An 18225-nucleotide genomic window follows, 5' to 3' on the forward strand; every position below is an offset into this window, starting at 1 on the left:
GTGTGAGAGACCTGGGTGCTGTGGCGCTGTGCCACATGCCTGTAATTGTGGCGACCTGGGAGGCTGGGGCAGGAACACCATAAGTTCAAGGCCAGCCTGGGCAGCTTAGACCCTGTCTCAAAATTTAAAAAAGGACAGGGGATGTAGAGCTCATGCCTAGTGTATGCAAGCCCCTGAATTCAATCCCCAGTACAAACAAAACACAAAACTGTGAGGATAAAAAGGGGAAAACTTCTCTAACCAGGAGAGTCAGGCATGGTTTCACCAGAGTTGGCAGTGGAGTTTGATTTTAAAGAGTAGGGAGATTCTGAGCAGAAGAGGGATGTAGGAGAGATTTTAAAAGTAATGACAAGGTCACAAACAAAATAGGAAAGTTTTCTGTGATTGTCCTTTGTTAAAAACTTTTAATATATAGTCTGTGTGGCTACTGATGGTGGTGGTGGTGAGGTTGAAGTGCAGCTGACAGTAAGATGTTGAAAGTGAAACTCAGGAAGCTCAGATTTAGTTCTGCATGGGAGATGGATTCAGTGTATTAAATTATAGAAGTTAACGTAACCTTTAAAACAAGAGTTGCACAGCTAGTTAGTATGTTTTGTTTTGGGGTACTAGGGATTGAACTCAGGAGCTCTTTGCTACTGATTTATATCCCCAGTCCTTTTTATTTTGCGACAGGGTCTTCATAAATTGCTAAGGCTTTTCTAAAACTGCAGTTCCCCTGCTTCAGCCTTCGTAGGTTGCTGGGATTACAGGTGTGTAGCACACCATCCTGACTGCAGATTGTTTTTAATCTAAAACTTTTCCTCTCTTTCCCCTCCTGCTGTCTCCTCATGACTTTTAATCTTCCTACCATGGTTAAAAGGTGCTGTAAAGGTAGAATACCTTCTTTGGAAGTATCATCCAGTTGATGAAAAGCTTGCATAATGGCTCCATGTTTATGGACTTGGGTTCTTCTTGTCTTCCTCTGCCTATGTATGGGTCATATTTCTCTTTGGTTCTTCCCTTCTTGGTTCCTGTTCTCTTGGAACTGGACTCGTATGGTCAACAGATGGGAGAATATCCACATTTGATATTTTGGAAGAAATAATCTTGTAGGATTAAGCCCTTAGAATAACTAGTGTTGACTCTTGAATTGTCTGAGTAGGAGTGCCAATTGAAAACGTGAATTTTGGGTACAGCCTTTATGAATGTCTCAAATTATTCCCAGAAGCCCCACCCCCACCCCAGTTTACTTGAACAGTCTCAAACTTTTGCATGGCATATCAAGCAGTTTTCAATAAATCAGTTCAAATTCACAGCTGTTGTTTGAAAATTTCCTTAAGTAACTGTGATTCTCAGGAGACACCCAGAAATTTCCTCTAATTAGTGTACTTGATCATACCTTGTGTAGGTCAGGCAAATAGACCCAAAGGGTAAACTAAATTACTCCCAGAATAGTCAAAAGTTCTTGGCCCCAGCATTTAATTTTACAAACCCAGAAATAACAATCCTTGACGGGTTATTTTCAGGTACAGTGTTTGCTTTTCTGATCTCAAATTTTCTTGCGTAGCCACTGACTGTTCATCTCAAATGGAAATGAGGGTTCCACAGAGCTAGTTTACCCACCTACTTGGAGAGCAATGGTTAGGGTTAGGTTAAGGGATTGGAGGAATAGAAGCATTAAATGTGACTACTGAGCTGGCCTCTAACCCTTATATTGCATGCCCCTAAATTGTGCATGTTATAGCTTTTCAGTGGTTCTTCTTGATGAGCTGAGAAATTTGTTGATTAACTGGTTAGAGATAGTATGATTCAGGGGCATAAGTGACTTGTTTTGGTGATGGTGGGGAGTAAAATGCCCAAGAAACCTTGGATGACATTTTGTTAGTAGTGAAGTCTGAAAAAAGGGTTGGGCATATATGTAGGTCAGCAGTAGAGTACTTGTGAAGAGGCACAAGGCCCTGAGTTCAGTTCTTAAAACTGCAAAAAAACAGTCTGAAGAAACAAATTTAATCCCAGTTCTGCCATCCAGTATCCCTGTGGGATCTTGCAAAAAGTTGTTATTTAGCCATTTCTCATTCTGTAAAGTGGGAATAATAATATAGGCCTTGGAGGGTCATTATGAGTAGTCATTCAGTATATGTGAGACCCCCAACAGTACATTGCCACATAAATGATCTCTTTCCTTCTTTTTATTAGCTTAGGGAAAGCAAAATATCGAGTTGGTCTCTTTACCAATTTGGATTTACTGGGTGACCCATCTCTTCCCATTTTGGCACAGCATCACTTTTCTTAGGTCCCCAGAATAACGTTTTACTCAAAGTGAACACTGGTATTGTTGATGGATATCTTTTCCTTTTGGACAAGGAATGCAACCTGTATCCTTGTCCATCTGAATGAAGCATTCTACCCAGGTAAGATTCTTGTTCATTTTAAATTTTATCATGGATATGTTTCTGGTTTTTCTAAATAATATAGAAAACAAATGGGATTGAATTTTGATAGCATTGAAAGATATTCTAAATTGCTGTTCTGTATTTAAAATAATTACGTAAAATATTTTAACTGTAATCCTAGCTTCAAGTGTATGTTGTCATATTAGTACACTCGATTAGTATAGCACGAATTTTCAGTAGAAGTGTTTCAGACAAGGAAGATAATGGTAAGAATGACTGAAGTATCTGGTGGTAGTGTTCACATTGGAAGACTGAGTTTGTTTTTGATTCAATGAAAAGTTCTCTTAGTTCTTTTCCTTACTGTACAGTCAAGGACTTGAAAAGATTTTTGTGATTGGATTGTAACATATCTGCAAGTGCACTAGAGGTGATTTTCCATTTTAATAATATATTGAGGGACATCTCTTCATTGTAAATTTCAAAGTAATATTTATGCATCTCACCATTAGGCTGATGACATGATTTCAAGAACACAGATTACTTGGGGGCAAGTACATGCTGTATTAATTTCTGTTCAACTGTGTAGGCAATGATCTTTTTTTCCTTCTTCTTTTTGTGATTCTGGGGTTGAACATAGGGCCTCACTCCAGCTAGGCAGGCGCTCTTCCATTGAGCCGCACTCCGACCCTTTAAGTCTTATTTCGAGACCTCATTAAGTTGCCCACACTGACCTTATACTTGTGCTCCTCCTGCCTCAGCCTCCCAGATAGCTGGGCATCTCGTCATATACCTCTATGCCCTGTCCATAGACTACACTTATAGTCAAATATACTGCAAAATTCTTGCGTTATATGATTTCTACTTTGAGAATGGAATGTTCCAATTTCATATATCTTCCAAACTACATTGGTTGTAATTTAAGATGTAAAATAAAAATAAGCTATCCAGTTACTGATCTGTGATTCTTAACCTTTAGAACTTCAGGGGCCTAGTATGTGCTACGTCCCCTCTGCCTTCCTCTCTTTTGACTACTGACTGAAAATGAGTAAGATTTAGTGTATACATGCTAGGTGCTTACCTTTTATACTTTCAAAAAGGATTCTCCACCAAACTAGAAGATACATTCTCTTAGAAGCAGACACTCCTGGCAAGTAAAACAAATGCTTATTTATATTTTTTTATGTTTATAACTAAGATTAATAACAGGTAGAGGACTAGACACAAAAGTGCCAGTCATTTGTCCTCAGGAATTATAATAGTTATTGTAGATATTGAAATTATTTTGGGAGAAAGAAATACTTTCTCTCTCATGTTGGCCATTTTCTTTAGTTTGATGATTTCGGAGATATATTTGCCCTACTTTGAATTTTGCTACACAGGAGTATGTCATTCCCTCTTGGACATTGTGTTTCTATGTAACTGAATACTAAATTTACCGAGGTTTGTCCGTGTCTGAAAAAACTTTGTCAAACCTGTTCCTAAAAGAATGAAATAGGAGAAATACAGTACATCTTAAATAATCATACTGTCCATGTTGGGTAAACGTCATTACCATGGTTGTAAGTTAGGATTTTGTATGAGTACCTTTCTAGATAATTATTAGGGAATTGTGTTACTATTGTGTTGCTAGGGATTTTTGGGTAAGTTTGTAGCACAGAGACTGCACAGGGTTATGTGTACCTCGTAGGTTGTTTATCTGCTCTTATCTGGAGAAAGAACAGTGTATATCTATGGACATAGTTGACATTTCTAGGTTTCTCTATATGCATATAAACATTGACTTAGCACCAATGATGTGTATTTCTGGTTTGGATTGATAATTGTGTTTATTGATTTTTTTTTCCTGGTGTAAGTTCTCTATTGAAAGTTAAGTTTAAAGTAATATGATTGCATTGAATGATTTTAAGATTAAAGTGAAGGAAATTCTAAAATGTGGTAGGTTGAATGCTTCTTTTGTTATTTATTCAGTATTTATTCAATACATTTATTGACCACTTATTATGTGCTAGGCACCTTACACTATACTGAGGATTCAGCTTATATTTCATAGCAAAGTATAAAGCATAATATTGAGAATACAGATTATTTATTTCCAAATTAATGTTATTGGTCACTGAATAGTTTTTTTCACTCAATTTTTAAGATTTAGCTTATGGTATCACCAGAGTAGGAAAATACTATCTAGAATTAGACTAAATTATATTTTAAAATAGATTTTATTACTCAGTGGATAGTTTGCCATTCAATTTAAAGATAATTTTTAAATGACCCAAATGAAAACCCAGTTGATATGTAGCTAGATCAATCTATATTTGTACTTAGGAATCACTGCTCTTTTTAAATATGAAAAATGGGAAATCAAACGTGAACATACTTTAAAACTTTAATTGGTGATAATCGAAATTGAAAGCAAAGTTACAGGAAAAAGAATAGTACAACAGCTTTGCAATTTCTTTACCCCCACATTGACCCAATGCCCATATTTTGCCCAAATCCCTTACACTCCTTCCCCCTTTCTGGTTTTTACTTACATTACTTCCCCCACCACCAAGGACCATTTGCGTACATAATGGTCCCTTCACTCAAAATACAAAAATATTGATAATCTCTTCAATAACTGTAGTTCATACATCAACTTCAGTAAATTCAACATTGGTAAAATACCTTTATTTATTGCCCTCAATGCAATTTTGTCAATTAACTCATTTTTGTCTGTTTTAGCATTTTTCTTCCCTACAGTGCAGAATCCATTCCAGGATCAAGTATTCTATTTAATTGTCATTTCTCTTTAGATTCCTTTAATCTGAATAGTTTACACAGACTATCTTTTGTGACAATGACCTTTTATTTCGACATTGCTAATTTTGAAAATATAGTACTCCTGAGATTGTGTGTTCCAAGTATGCTTTAAGAATCATTTTGAGCTACTTTTTTTTGGGAACGCTATTAATTAAAGTTATTCTAAGTTTTTCTCTCTCCTTGACTTATGTCAGGGAGAAAAACACCCTAGCATATCTTTAAAACCATTTGTCAGTCCTTACATTTTACTACCAAAATTATAGTGTGAATTTTGTTTATATTTAATATATGCATAATGAATCTGTAAGATGTGCTATAGTCTAGAATTCTGCAATAATCATGATTTGGATTGTTTCTAAAGCTACATATTTTAGGTTTTATTGGCGTCTTTTACCTGAATTTTGTCTTCCTTTCTGGTAGTATTTTGCCACCTAGTGGACATGTATACATGTATATACGTTCTTCAGGGTATATCTCACGGACTGAGATGCCAGATGCTTTTTTTTTTTTTTTTGGGTGCTGGAGATTGAACCCAGGGCCTTGTGCTTGCAAGGCAAGCACTCTACCAACTGAGCTATCTCCCCAGCCCACCAGATGCATTTTAACATTAAAAAAAAAAAAAAAAGGTTAGCAGTTTTGAACTTTTTTGGTTGACATGGAATTCTTTTTTTTCTTTTTTATTTTTTATTTTGAGACAGTCTTAAGTCTTTGAGGCTGTTCTGAAAATTGTGTTTCTCCACCTCAGCCTCCTGAGATTACAGGTGTGCACCCCTGCCCTTGAGGACTGGGAATTCTTCAAAACAGTGCTTGTCCTGCTCTAAATGAGTTTAGTATACATAAAATTCTTAGTAAATGAAGACTTAGTAGATATCTTAAATTATAACATACTGAGCATTAAAAATTCATTTTTCTTTTCCAATAAAAATACTTTTATCTTCATCCTTGAAACTTCAACTAAAATGTATTTTCCTTTCAGTCAATACTAAAGTAATTGTTACTGTGTGGTTCAGTGTCAAAACATCTCCCCTGCCCCATGGTTTTATTGTTTTACTGCTACTTTCTAGGCAGAATGTAGAGGAGTTTTACAATGTTGTTTAGATAATCCAGGTTTATTCTAGTTTAATAGAAGAAAAACAGATGATAAATATAAAATTAATTGATGGAAAAATGCTAAAATAGGTTGAATAATTTAGGTTCATCATTTGAAGAGTTCTTATCAAATCACAAGCTTTTGTTTGTGCTTTACACTTGAGTATAAAAAAATACAGAATTTTATCACTATTGGAGTTGGCACTCTCTTGTTACTAAATATGAAGAAAATGCCTTATACTCTGAAGTATTTAATATGCACATTTTTAATAGAGCCTGAAACATTTCTGTCTTGGGGTTGGATGTTCTTCATAATTAATGTGAAACATGAATTTTGAGGTTTTTAGTTATACTGATTTATGATAAAGGATATTGAAAAAGTACTTCTGAAATAGCATGCAATTATAACAACCTTTTCATGGAGAAATGGATATTTTGTAATGCTTTTCTCATTATTCTTTCTTAGTCACCGATGTATATTCAGGATGAGTGGGTTAGGAGAAAATTTGGATCCACTGGCCACTGATTCACGAAAACGTAAATTGCCGTGTGATACTCCAGGACAGGGGTAGGTGATTTATTTCCAGGTGTCTCGCCACAGCTCTTCCCTTCTCCCCTCTGTTTTGTTTAGTTTAAGGCTACCATTTCAACTTTGTGGTTTAGATTCTTTCATTAGATCAGAGTTTTTTCTTAAACAATTTTGCTTTATCGTAAGCGCAGTGATGGTGAGATGGACATCCTTATGATGTGAAGCAGTGGAAGGTTCACATCCAGGGAACCACTGATTCAGACAGAAGTCAGAACAGTACACTAACAGTCTGGTACTTCAAGAAGAATTTCTGGATGGAAGGCATAGGAGTTAGGAATAGGTGACTGTATTATAAGTAAGAATTTTTGATATCCTTTAAGAATAAGCTATAAGTTCATATTTTGGCATTTAAAGGTTACATCACTTTTTTTCCTGAATGAGATTAGAAGTTTAACAAAATCAGAACTAAAATACTATAATCTGTGCAGTGCTACTTTGTAACTTTTAAAATATTTGCCAAGGCCCGTGTTAATTTTAAAGTTATAGTTGAAAAGAAAATCTGTAATTCATAAAGTTTCATCATTAATAATAAGGTACCTGTTTTTGTTATTATTTGTTAGTTGTTTACAAGGTAAAGTTGTTCCTGCTTTCCAGGTGAGGGAACCAAGGCTTACCCTTCCCAAGGCCACCTGGCTGCTAAAAAGGTGGAAGTGAGTTTAGTTTTGCTTGAATTCCTACTGTGTTGTACTGCTTCTCTGTTAACAGTGTTTTCACAGTTTCTATGGCTGAGTTTAGTTCTTTCACACTTGAAAATAATGGTGTGTGGGGCTGTTTTTGCTCACAGCTCCTCTGGACAGGTGCTTCATGGCCCTTCTCCTCTCTTCTTAGTCTTACCTGCAGTGGTGAGAAGTGGAGGCGAGAGCAGGAGAGTAAATATATTGAAGAATTGGCTGAACTGATATCTGCAAATCTTAGTGACATCGACAATTTCAATGTCAAACCAGATAAATGTGCAATTTTAAAGGAAACAGTAAGACAGATACGTCAAATAAAAGAGCAAGGTAATACAAAGTAAGAAAAACTCAAGTCTTTTGGAAGGAACTTGTTAGTGTGTTTATGTTTGTGTGTGCTTGTGGGATTGCAGAGGGGTGTGGAGGACGGAACCCAGTGACTTTCGCCAGCCCCAGCCCCTGCATTTGCCTTGTTGTATTCTTTTAGGTGGCACAAGAGAAGACTGAGGCTAGAGGAGATGAGAAAGGACAAGTAGTTGACCAGCTTGGCTTCTTAGGAAATAGTTAACAGAGAACTGGAAGGCCAGCGTTGCTTGCCTTGTTAAAATGTAACTTCATTTCCGGAAGCCATTGGCTAGTACATTTAGTAGTAGAAGAATATTTAGGGTATCTTCTACTTTCCTAAGTAAATATGAAGTTTTAATATTTTAAAACGTGGCATTTTCTTGTCAAGAAACATTCTGTATATACATACAGTGTGACTTGCTTGTGTGTGTGTTTGTGTGTGTTCTGGGGACTGTTTGAAGGCAGATTTAATCTATAACTGATATTCGTACTATACATTGTGCTGCCTTCTGTCTTTCCAGGAAAAGCCATTTCCAGCGATGATGATGTTCAGAAAGCTGATGTATCTTCTACAGGACAGGGGGTTATTGATAAAGACTCTTTAGGACCACTTTTACTTCAGGTAAATATAAAATATTGCACTTTGATTATATTAAAAAGTAAAAAAAGATAAAAAGAAAATTTTGTTTCGAAAATGAGAACATGTAGAAAACATTTCTGTGAGAACAAAAATCAGTGTTCAGAACATAATGGTAAAAATTAAAATATAACTCAGGAGGCCCTGTCCTCTTAATAAAAATGGAGTTGTAAACTGAGAACACACACATACAAAGAAGCAGGAGAGGAAAGGTAACTCATAAATTCACAAATATAACCGATTATTTTACAGAGGCAATATCTGCTTGTATTTTAGCTTAGTCGTTCTTGTGCATTTTTGTGTATTTAATCATACGGCACATAGTTTTAATTTTTTTCCACTTTTTTGTTGTGCTGGAGATTGAATGAACCCAGGGCCTCAAGCATGCTAGCCAGGTACCTGTATTCGTACCTGTATATGTACCTACCTACCTATTATGGTCCTGGGGATCAAATCCAGGGCCTCATGCATGCTGGGCAAGTGCTGTAAAACTAAGTTACACCCCCCCAGCCCTCAGGTTTTATATTCTTGAGAAATTTATAAGATTTAAAAATGTGCATTGTTTTTTTTAAGTAGTCGTCTTTGATCTGGTTAATCTATCACAGAGCACTTTACTTTAAGGCAGGGGCTGATGCCCTTCATAAAGTTCACTTGTCAGCTTGTTTTCAGCTAGTTTGTTCCAGCTGCTTTTTAGTTGATCGAGTTTGTTTCTTCTTTGTAAGTTTTTATTAAGGAATAGTATGCAAGTTTCTGTGGCATGATTTGATATCAAATGGAAAAGAGGAAGGAGCTAAGGATAAGTTTCTCTTTTTTAAAAGCTCCTTTGAAAATGCAGTTCTTAAAAAATTAGGTAATACATTGATTCAGATTTTATGTGGACACTATCTTTTTTCCTTCTAAATTGTTCTTTTTATTTTTCATAAGTTCTGTAGTAATATTGCTCATGTTAATAGAAATGGTGGCTTATACTTGTTTGTCGTAATTGTTAAAACCATTTCTTCCCCAGTTTTGCAAATTCTACTTATAACTAAGGCTGTTGTCTAAGGCTGCCATAACAGAATATTGCAGACTGGGTGGCTCAAACGACAGAAGTTCATTTCTAGCACTTTTGGATGCTGGAAGTTCAAGATCAGGGTGTTGGCAGCATGGGTTTCTCCTGAGTCCTCTCTCCTTGGTTTATCACTATGTTTTCATGTGACCTTTTCTTTTTGTGTGTATCCTTGGTATCTTTTTCATCTCTCCTTATAAGGACACCAGTCATATGGGATTAGGGTCTTATCCTTAAGACCTCTTTTATCCTTAATCACCCCCTTAAAAGCCCTATCTCCAAACACGGAGGACAAGGCCTTCAGCATATATATATATATATTCTGGGGAGATGTAGTTCCATCTGTAACAGGCTATATTAACATTTTCCATTTTAGGCATTGGATGGTTTTCTGTTCGTGGTGAATCGAGATGGAAACATTGTATTTGTGTCAGAAAATGTCACACAATACCTGCAATATAAACAGGAGGACTTGGTTAATACAAGTGTCTATAATATTTTGCATGAAGAAGACAGAAAGGATTTTCTTAAAAACTTACCGAAATCTACAGGTAGGCTCTTAATGTGAATTTTCTAAATATTTAAACAAAACTTCTAAAAATATTCCTAAGAAAATTGAATATACTTTGTAGGAATCTAGAAATCAGAGGTAAGCATTAATAAAATTTTTAGATATGGTCTCAGTAAACTCAAAGTTTGGCATACATTTCATGGTGTCAAAATACATGAGATTTCTGTTGCAGTTGAAATTATTCAAAAAATTTTTTATATTACCATTCTAAAATGTTAGCATAGGCATTACCATGGAAAATATATGTAAGGAGAAAATATAGCTTGCATTTTGCGGGGGGAGACAGAGTCTTGCTGTGTTTGCCCTGGCCGGTCTTAACCTGGTGGGCTCAAGTGAATCCTATAGCTGGGAGTATACGTCTGCACCATTGTGCCTGGCTTATCGCTTGAATCCTTTTTTTCTTTCTTTTGTGTTTTTCTCTTCTTTCCGTCCTTTCTCCCTTCCCTTTCTGTCCCCTCCCTTCCCTTTCTTTCGCTTCCTTCCCATCCGTCTCTTGATTTTTAAAAATATTTTTAGTTATAGATGGACACAATACCTTTATTTTATTTATTTTATGCAGTGCTGAGGATCAAACCCAGTGCCTCACATGTGCTAGGCAAGCGGTCCACCACTAGCCACGACCCAGCCCCTTTCCATTCCATTTTGAACTGAGGGCCTGTGCATTCCACTCTGCCACTGAGCTGAACTCATAACCTGTGGCTTGAATTCTTGATGATACTTTTAGATTATGATTTTGGATTTTTACCAAGTTATTTCCATCTGTTTTCCAAAGTTAATGGAGTTTCCTGGACAAGTGAGACTCAGAGACAAAAAAGCCATACTTTTAATTGCCGTATGTTAATGAAAACACATGATATTCTGGAAGACATGAGTACCAGTCCTGAAATGCGCCAGAGATATGAAACAATGCAGTGCTTTGCCTTGTCTCAGCCACGAGCCATGATGGAGGAAGGGGAAGGTGAGAGCAGTCTTGCTTATGATATTTATGAACACGCAGCAGCAAACTCAGATTGTTACAGCTTCCATTGCTGTCTCTTCATCCTGAAGTTCATGTCCTCGTTCACCTGCAATAGAATATCCAAAAATAAATAGAATCCTTATCTGATTATATTTTTGATTGTAGATTTGCAGTCCTGTATGATCTGTGTGGCTCGGCGCATTACTACAGGAGAAAGAGCATTTCAGTCAAATCCCGAGAGCTTTATTACTAGACATGATCTTTCAGGTAAAAACTCTGTGTGTATGTGCGTGTATATGTGTGCGGGTGGTGTACGTTTTCATTTTGGGAATTGTTAAAAAGGTCACTTATAGTCTGCATTATAATTTTAATGCTCACATCCTCTTTGATGAATATTTTAAGTGTATTATGTCCTGTGTTTCTTACATAGACCTAAGGGAATTTCCCTAAAACTCTTGGCATTTGAGTTGAATATATTTGGCACTTAGAATTCCCCTCGCAAACAAATTAAAAAACAAATGTAGAGGCACCTGTCTTTTTCTCCAGGCACTAAGCAACTCAGTGAGACCCTGACTCTAATTTAAATAAAATAAAAAATAGGGCTGGGAATTTGGCTTGGTGGTTGAGTACCCCTGAATTCAACCCCCGGTACCAAAAAAAGTACAGGTAATTGAATGAGAGTTGCTATAATTCTTGATATCAAAATGAGCTTCAGTTTTCTTTTTGGGGGTGGGTATTAGGGATTGAACCTAGGGGCTTTTTGCCACTGAGCTTAATCCTTAGACCTTTTTATTTTTAATTTTAAGGCAGGGTCCTGCTAAGTTCTTTAGGGCCTCACTAAATTGCTGAGGCTGTCCTTGAAATCAAAATCCTCCTGCCTCAGCCTCCAGGGTTGCTGGGATTATAGGTGTGTGCCACTGTGCCTGGCTGAGTTGCAGTCTTGGCCTGCCATATTCCTGACTGTGGGAATAGAGAATTAAAAACATCATAGTTGAGAAGACGCATTGGTGAAATTAAACATGGTAGAAATATTACTTTCATTCATCATCAGGGTCACTCTTGTGACCATTTAACCCTAATTGCGATGTGAAGTGTTTGTCATACATACATCCTCTCAGAGATGAGGAAACAGAAGTTTGGTGATATAGGTGCTGTGTTTGGGTTATTGTCCAAGATCATGACTTTTGAAAAGAGAATTTGCACTGTTTCTGCTTGACATAACACTGAAAAGTCTATGCTTTGTGTAACACTGATTATATACACTAATTGCGAATCCTCTGTAAGTGATTTAATCAAGTGAATAGTTTAAAGAAAACAGAGCATAGCTTTAGCTACTGTAGGTGTGTGTGTCACATATATGTAATGTACATAATGTTTTGTAAATTTAGCTATTTTCACAGTCACTTGGACCTTCTTATTATGTCATGCCTAATTGTCTTGAGGATGCTTGATATTATTACAAGTGAAAGAAGTAGCAAAAATGGAATTGTTTTGAATTATCAGTCTGTAAACATCAATGAATATTAATTTATATTAGAAAAATTTCTCTGTGTTTACTTATCTTCTGATAAATATGGTGACAGGCTATTTTATGTGTTATTTTAGAGTGGGAATTTCTCTGCACTTCCTATGATTTTTTCAGACTTAGTTTTCTCCCTAAATAACTTAGTAGCATCTTCAAAAAATTATCTAGTGCTTTCTTTTATTACAAAAGCAATACACTTACTATAAAAATTAGAAATCATGGGCTGGGATTGTGGCTCAGTGATATGGAGTACTTGCCTCCACCTCGCACCTGTGAGGCACTGAGTTTGATCCTTAGCACCACATAAAATAAATAAATAAAATAAAGGCATTGTGTCCATCTGCAACTAAAAATATATTTTAAAAAACCTTTAAAAAAATTAGAAATCACCAAACAATAAAATCAAGTCTTTTTATCTGGTTAATTTTATTTGGGACTGAGAGTCATCTTTACAAATTTATAATTGGTGCCTTCTAGTTACTCTCTGTTTTATAGCAAGTTCATTGGCACTCAGCATTTTTTTTTGGCCTATAGAGATACTTTCTCCCCTGTCCCTGATGTGTTTCATTCGGTAAACTCTTTTTGAGCTTCTGTTTTATGTTTGATATGTGGCTCATGGCTAAGTGCAGAGGAAGTGGGTGAGGACAGGTCTTTCCTATTCTGTGTACACAGGGCACAGCTATTTACCCTTTCCTGGAATGTGTTTGATCTTCCTCCGTAGTCGTGTGCCCCCGCTCCCCACTGTTAAGATTTTTTTTTTTTTTTTTAAATATGGAATGCTTCACAGATTTGCATGCTATCCTTGCACAGGGGCCATCCTAATCTTCTCTGTGTAGTTCTAATTTTAGTATATGTGCTGCCAAAGCAGGCACAAGTTTTTTTGGTCACCATTAAAATTCTGAATTTTATGAGTGGGGAATGTAGTTCAGTGGTAGAGCCTAGCACACTTGAGGCCTTGGGTTTGGTTCCCAGTACGCCCCGTCCCCCTCCAAAGGAGGGGGAACAAAAAAACCCCAACCAACCAAACAAAAAAACCCTGGTTTTCTAACAGGTTCTTGGACTGGTGGTTTTATCTCTGTCAGCTGATTTCATATTAGTTCCTTTCTTATCTCTAGTAGCTTTCCCAGAACTACCTTTCTCTATGAATTTCCATGAGTTTTCTCAGTCCAAACTTGGTTTTCTTCAGCATATTTTCTATTAAACATATAGAGAGAATGAATTAATTGAACAGTCTCTTTTACATCTTTCCCAATCTGTGTGGACTCAACTTACTACCTACTTTTTACGAGTATTTATACCTCTTGAATCATGATTTCCAGAGTTTGGTAGCTATACTGGTGGTAATGTAAGGTCTCCTTGGTCTGATGATCACGTGTTTTAGTAAAACCTGTGCAGAATAGATAGATAGATGTTGGTAGTCTTTATGTCAACATGAGCTTTAATCATAGCCTCCCAGTTTTCCACCATGGAATACATTTTTTTGTTGGCGAAGATCCAAGTCATGGAAGTTGATCATGTAGTTTTTGCCCTGGACATCCTGGGTAATTAGTTTGAATTGTCTAAATGCAAGTTCATTCATTATTCTGCAGATTAGTAAAGATTAATCTCCTTGAGAACTTCCATACTCTCTCCAGACACTTATCATCTTCCCTTACCTTGATAAGTTTGCCAAACTGGAAACGCCTCGAATCTTTCGTCTTTAGAGTTTTTAGAGCACACCCCCCGCCTTGTGGAGTCAGTGTGGAAGGGGTTGAAATTTCCAGTTCTCTAATTACTTTGTTCTGTTAGTGGCCAGCCCCAACCTGAGGCTGTCTAGGTACTATACTAAATCGCCGTATTAGAATAAATGCAGGTATGATCAGCACGATTCCTTATGAATCATTAAAAGTTTCACAAAGACTCTTATTAAGAAATTTAAGAATTTTAGGAGTTTTGTGCCAGGAACAGGATAAAGACAAATATATTATTATACCCTATAGCAAACCATGTAGATAGATGTGAGAGCATCCTGTAGGACTGTCCATAAGGAGAAAAGATGCATATCAGAAATTTGGACTAGAGAAAGTAAAGAGTTAATATCTTTTATTTGATTCTTTAGTGCTAATCCATGGGTAGGCAGCAGTAAATACTTGTGGGTGGGATTTAAATCGTATTTTTTGTGCAATAGGGAAGGTGGTCAATATAGATACAAATTCATTGAGATCTTCTATGAGACCTGGCTTTGAAGATATAATCCGAAGGTGTATCCAGAGATTTTTCAGTCTTAATGATGGGCAGTCATGGTCCCAGAAACGTCATTATCAAGAAGGTAAAGACATTTGATTGATTCTTGGTCTTGTCATTATGTTGGGTTTATGTAAAGCAGTACATGTGCTCTGTGTTGGTTATCTTGTGGGCCTGGGGAGGGCGGTGATTCTTAAGCATACTTAGAATTTGTTTACGATTTTACCAGAGTTGTTACATACATAGAGGTTAACCTGGAAAAAAATTCTTTCACTGGGTTTGAAGACTTTGTATGAGCTACACAGTTCCTGCCTCTCTTCTCCTTATGTGTGTTTGTTTCGCCACTTGTCGTTACTCGTGTCTTTCCTGCAGCTTATATTCATGGCCACGCAGAAACCCCAGTGTATCGATTCTCCTTGGCTGACGGTACCATAGTGACCGCACAAACAAAAAGCAAGCTCTTCCGAAATCCTGTAACAAATGATCGGCATGGCTTTGTCTCAACCCACTTCCTTCAGAGGTAATGATGGATCACCATGTGTTCACCTGTTAAATGGAACCAGATCTCAAGATGCTTTTATTACTCTAAGAAGGGTAGAAATTTAATGAGAGAAAAAGCAGGTAGGCTTGTTGAATTTGGGGACATGAGTTTAGGTTTGTAGATTATATTTCCTTTAAGATATATTTTATGTAAAAGGAGTATTTTAAAAAAGTTTGTTATTTTTATTCTTTTTAGTTACAGTGTACATTATAGTAGAATGTATTTTAACATATTATATGGAGTATAACTTATTCTAATTAGGATCCCTTTCTGAAAATATTTGTTTACCAAAAAAATACTTCCTGGACTGAGGCAAGGTGTGAGAGCTGGTGGATAAAAAAAGCACATAAAATCTGATTACCTTTCATTTCTAAGATGATGTATTATGTTGTTTTTAAGGAATTAATTTAAAATTGGAAGGTACACTTTAAGAATAAAAGATGATAACTACTGATGGTGTTAATACTAAATGAACAACACAGGAAGAAGGATATTCACCCATTAATTATCTTGAGTAATTTGCAGATATTTCCAGGTTAAGCTCTGGATATGTAGCAACTCTAGTAAAGCCTTTGAGGCTGCAGTTAACATGGCTGTTGGTTCCGCACAGTGCTGTAGTGGTGTCATTCATTTAGATTCTTGGCTTATTCAAAAATGTTACTATGCTAATTTTGTGACCAGTGTCTAAATTGGATTTGTCTCCAGCTCTGGAATGGTGCCTAAAATAAGTTATGTTCCTGGACACTTACTTTGTTCTTTTCTTTTTCCCCCTAAATCTGATTCAGGGCTTCAATGCATGCCTGTAATTTTTTGCTAAAGGTTTGGTATTCTGTTTCTTTGCAGAGAACAGAATGGGTATAGACCAAACCCAAATCCTGTAGGACAAGGCATTAGACCTCTTGTAGCCGGATGCAACAGTTCTGTAGGAGGCATGAGCATGTCACCAAACCAAGGGTTACAGATGCTGAACAGCAGGGCTTACGGCTTGGCAGACCCCAGCTCCACAGGGCAGATGAGTGGAACGAGGTATGGGGCTTCCAGTAACATAGCCTCATTGACCCCTGGGCCAGGCGTGCAGTCGCCATCCTCCTACCAGAACAATAGCTACGGGCTCAATATGGGTAGCCCCCCTCGTGGCAGTCCAGGTCTTGGCTCCAGCCAGCAGAGTATCATGATTTCTCCTCGTAATCGCGGGAGCCCAAAGATGGCGTCGCACCAGTTTTCTCCTGTTGCAGGTATTCATCTTAGAATTTTAAACAATGTTTTCTTTCTATACCACTTCGATTCTTATACAGCTAATTAGTTTTACAATAAATAGAAACCAAGAAGTAGCCTTTTGTTATAGTCTGATAGTAGCTCTTCCTGTTTTTTTCCTCCAACAAATCCAGGTGTGCACTCTCCCATGGGGTCTTCTGGCAACACTGGGAGCCACAGCTTCTCCAGCAGTTCTCTCAGCGCTCTGCAGGCCATCAGTGAGGGTGTGGGCACCTCCCTTTTATCCACTCTGTCTTCACCAGGCCCCAAAGTGGATAACTCGCCTAATATGAATGTAACACAACCAAGTAAAGTGACCAGTCAAGATTCCAAGAGTCCCCTAGGCTTGTACTGTGATCAGAATCCAGTGGAGAGTTCAATGTGTCAGTCCAATACCAGAGATCACCTCAATGACAAGGAAAGTAAGGAGAGCAGTGGTGAAGGGTCAGAGACTCAAAGGGGCCCTTTGGAAAGCAAAGGTCATAAAAAGTTGCTGCAGTTACTTACCTGCTCTTCTGATGACCGAGGTCGTTCTTCCTTGACCAACTCCCCTTTGGATTCAAGTTGTAAAGACTCTTCTGTTAGTGTCACCAGCCCCTCTGGAGTCTCCTCCTCAACATCGGGAGGAGTGTCCTCCACCTCCAATATGCATGGGTCACTGTTGCAAGAAAAGCACCGGATTTTGCACAAGTTGCTGCAGAATGGGAATTCACCAGCTGAAGTAGCCAAGATTACTGCAGAAGCCACTGGGAAAGATACCAGCAGTACTCCTTCTTGTGGTGAAGGAAGTGTCAAGCAGGAGCAGCTAAGTCCTAAGAAGAAGGAGAATAATGCACTTCTTAGGTACCTGCTGGACAGGGACGATCCCAGTGACGCTCTCTCTAAGGAATTACAGCCCCAGGTGGAAGGGATGGATAATAAAGTGGGTCAGTGCAGCAGCTCCACCATTCCTAGCTCAAGTCAAGAGAAAGACTCTCAGATTAAGACAGAAGCAAATGAAGAGGTAATTTATTTTTTATATATTCCAGCCCAGTCATGGATCTCATCATTTCTGTTAGAAATATAATATGTTACAGACAGATTCTTATTTTCTAATTTAATGTTTACTTAAGGGAAGTTAATCTTGAGCTTTCATTTCTTTGTAATTCTTTCATCCATCAGTAAAATATTATGATGCCACTGAGAAATAATCAGATATGTTTATTCTGATATGTGACTGTAATTCCCTGGTGGACAATTTGAAATTTTTTTCATGGAGGGTTGAAATGAGCAAATTGGGTAGAATGGTGGTAGATGTAATCAAGAAAAAACAAAAAGTTTTGATTTTTACCAGAGCTTCGGTTCGTGTACCTGAATGAAGTTTCACCTGCATGATCGCGTTCTGTGTAAGCATTTCCCATCCTCGCCGGAGGAGCATCGTTCGAAGGGTGACAGGAACCTGGGCAGAGGCGAGGCTTGCAGAAGTCTCCCAGTTAGAGTGTGAATTTGACTTAGTTAACCATTGTTCACTAGATATATTGACCAGAGCCTTTTTTGATCATGCCTAAAATTATCTTGTTGAACACCAGCCTGTGTTCGTGTGTTTACTGTTGATCATATTTGT

At 37.4% G+C, this 18225-nt stretch overlaps 1 protein-coding gene across 13 annotated transcripts in view; it reads left to right on the top strand.

Annotated features, from left to right (window-relative positions):
• NCOA3 (nuclear receptor coactivator 3) overlaps positions 1-18225 on the top strand; it is a 125616-nt gene that overhangs the window by 91288 nt on the left and 16103 nt on the right. For all 13 annotated transcript variants that reach the window (XM_079127895.1, XM_079127892.1, XM_079127893.1 and 10 more), the window contains 10 exons: positions 6727-6828; positions 7678-7850; positions 8387-8487; positions 9927-10101; positions 10894-11079; positions 11245-11346; positions 14772-14912; positions 15200-15347; positions 16212-16603; positions 16757-17625. In XM_079127895.1, the coding sequence (XP_078984021.1) occupies positions 6746-6828; positions 7678-7850; positions 8387-8487; positions 9927-10101; positions 10894-11079; positions 11245-11346; positions 14772-14912; positions 15200-15347; positions 16212-16603; positions 16757-17625 (2370 nt within the window). In that variant the 5' untranslated portion in view covers positions 6727-6745. The remainder of the gene's footprint in view (positions 1-6726; positions 6829-7677; positions 7851-8386; positions 8488-9926; positions 10102-10893; positions 11080-11244; positions 11347-14771; positions 14913-15199; positions 15348-16211; positions 16604-16756; positions 17626-18225) is intronic.

This window comes from Sciurus vulgaris (assembly GCF_902686455.1).
Source record: "Sciurus vulgaris genome assembly, chromosome: 2".
Lineage (NCBI taxonomy): Eukaryota > Metazoa > Chordata > Mammalia > Rodentia > Sciuridae > Sciurus > Sciurus vulgaris.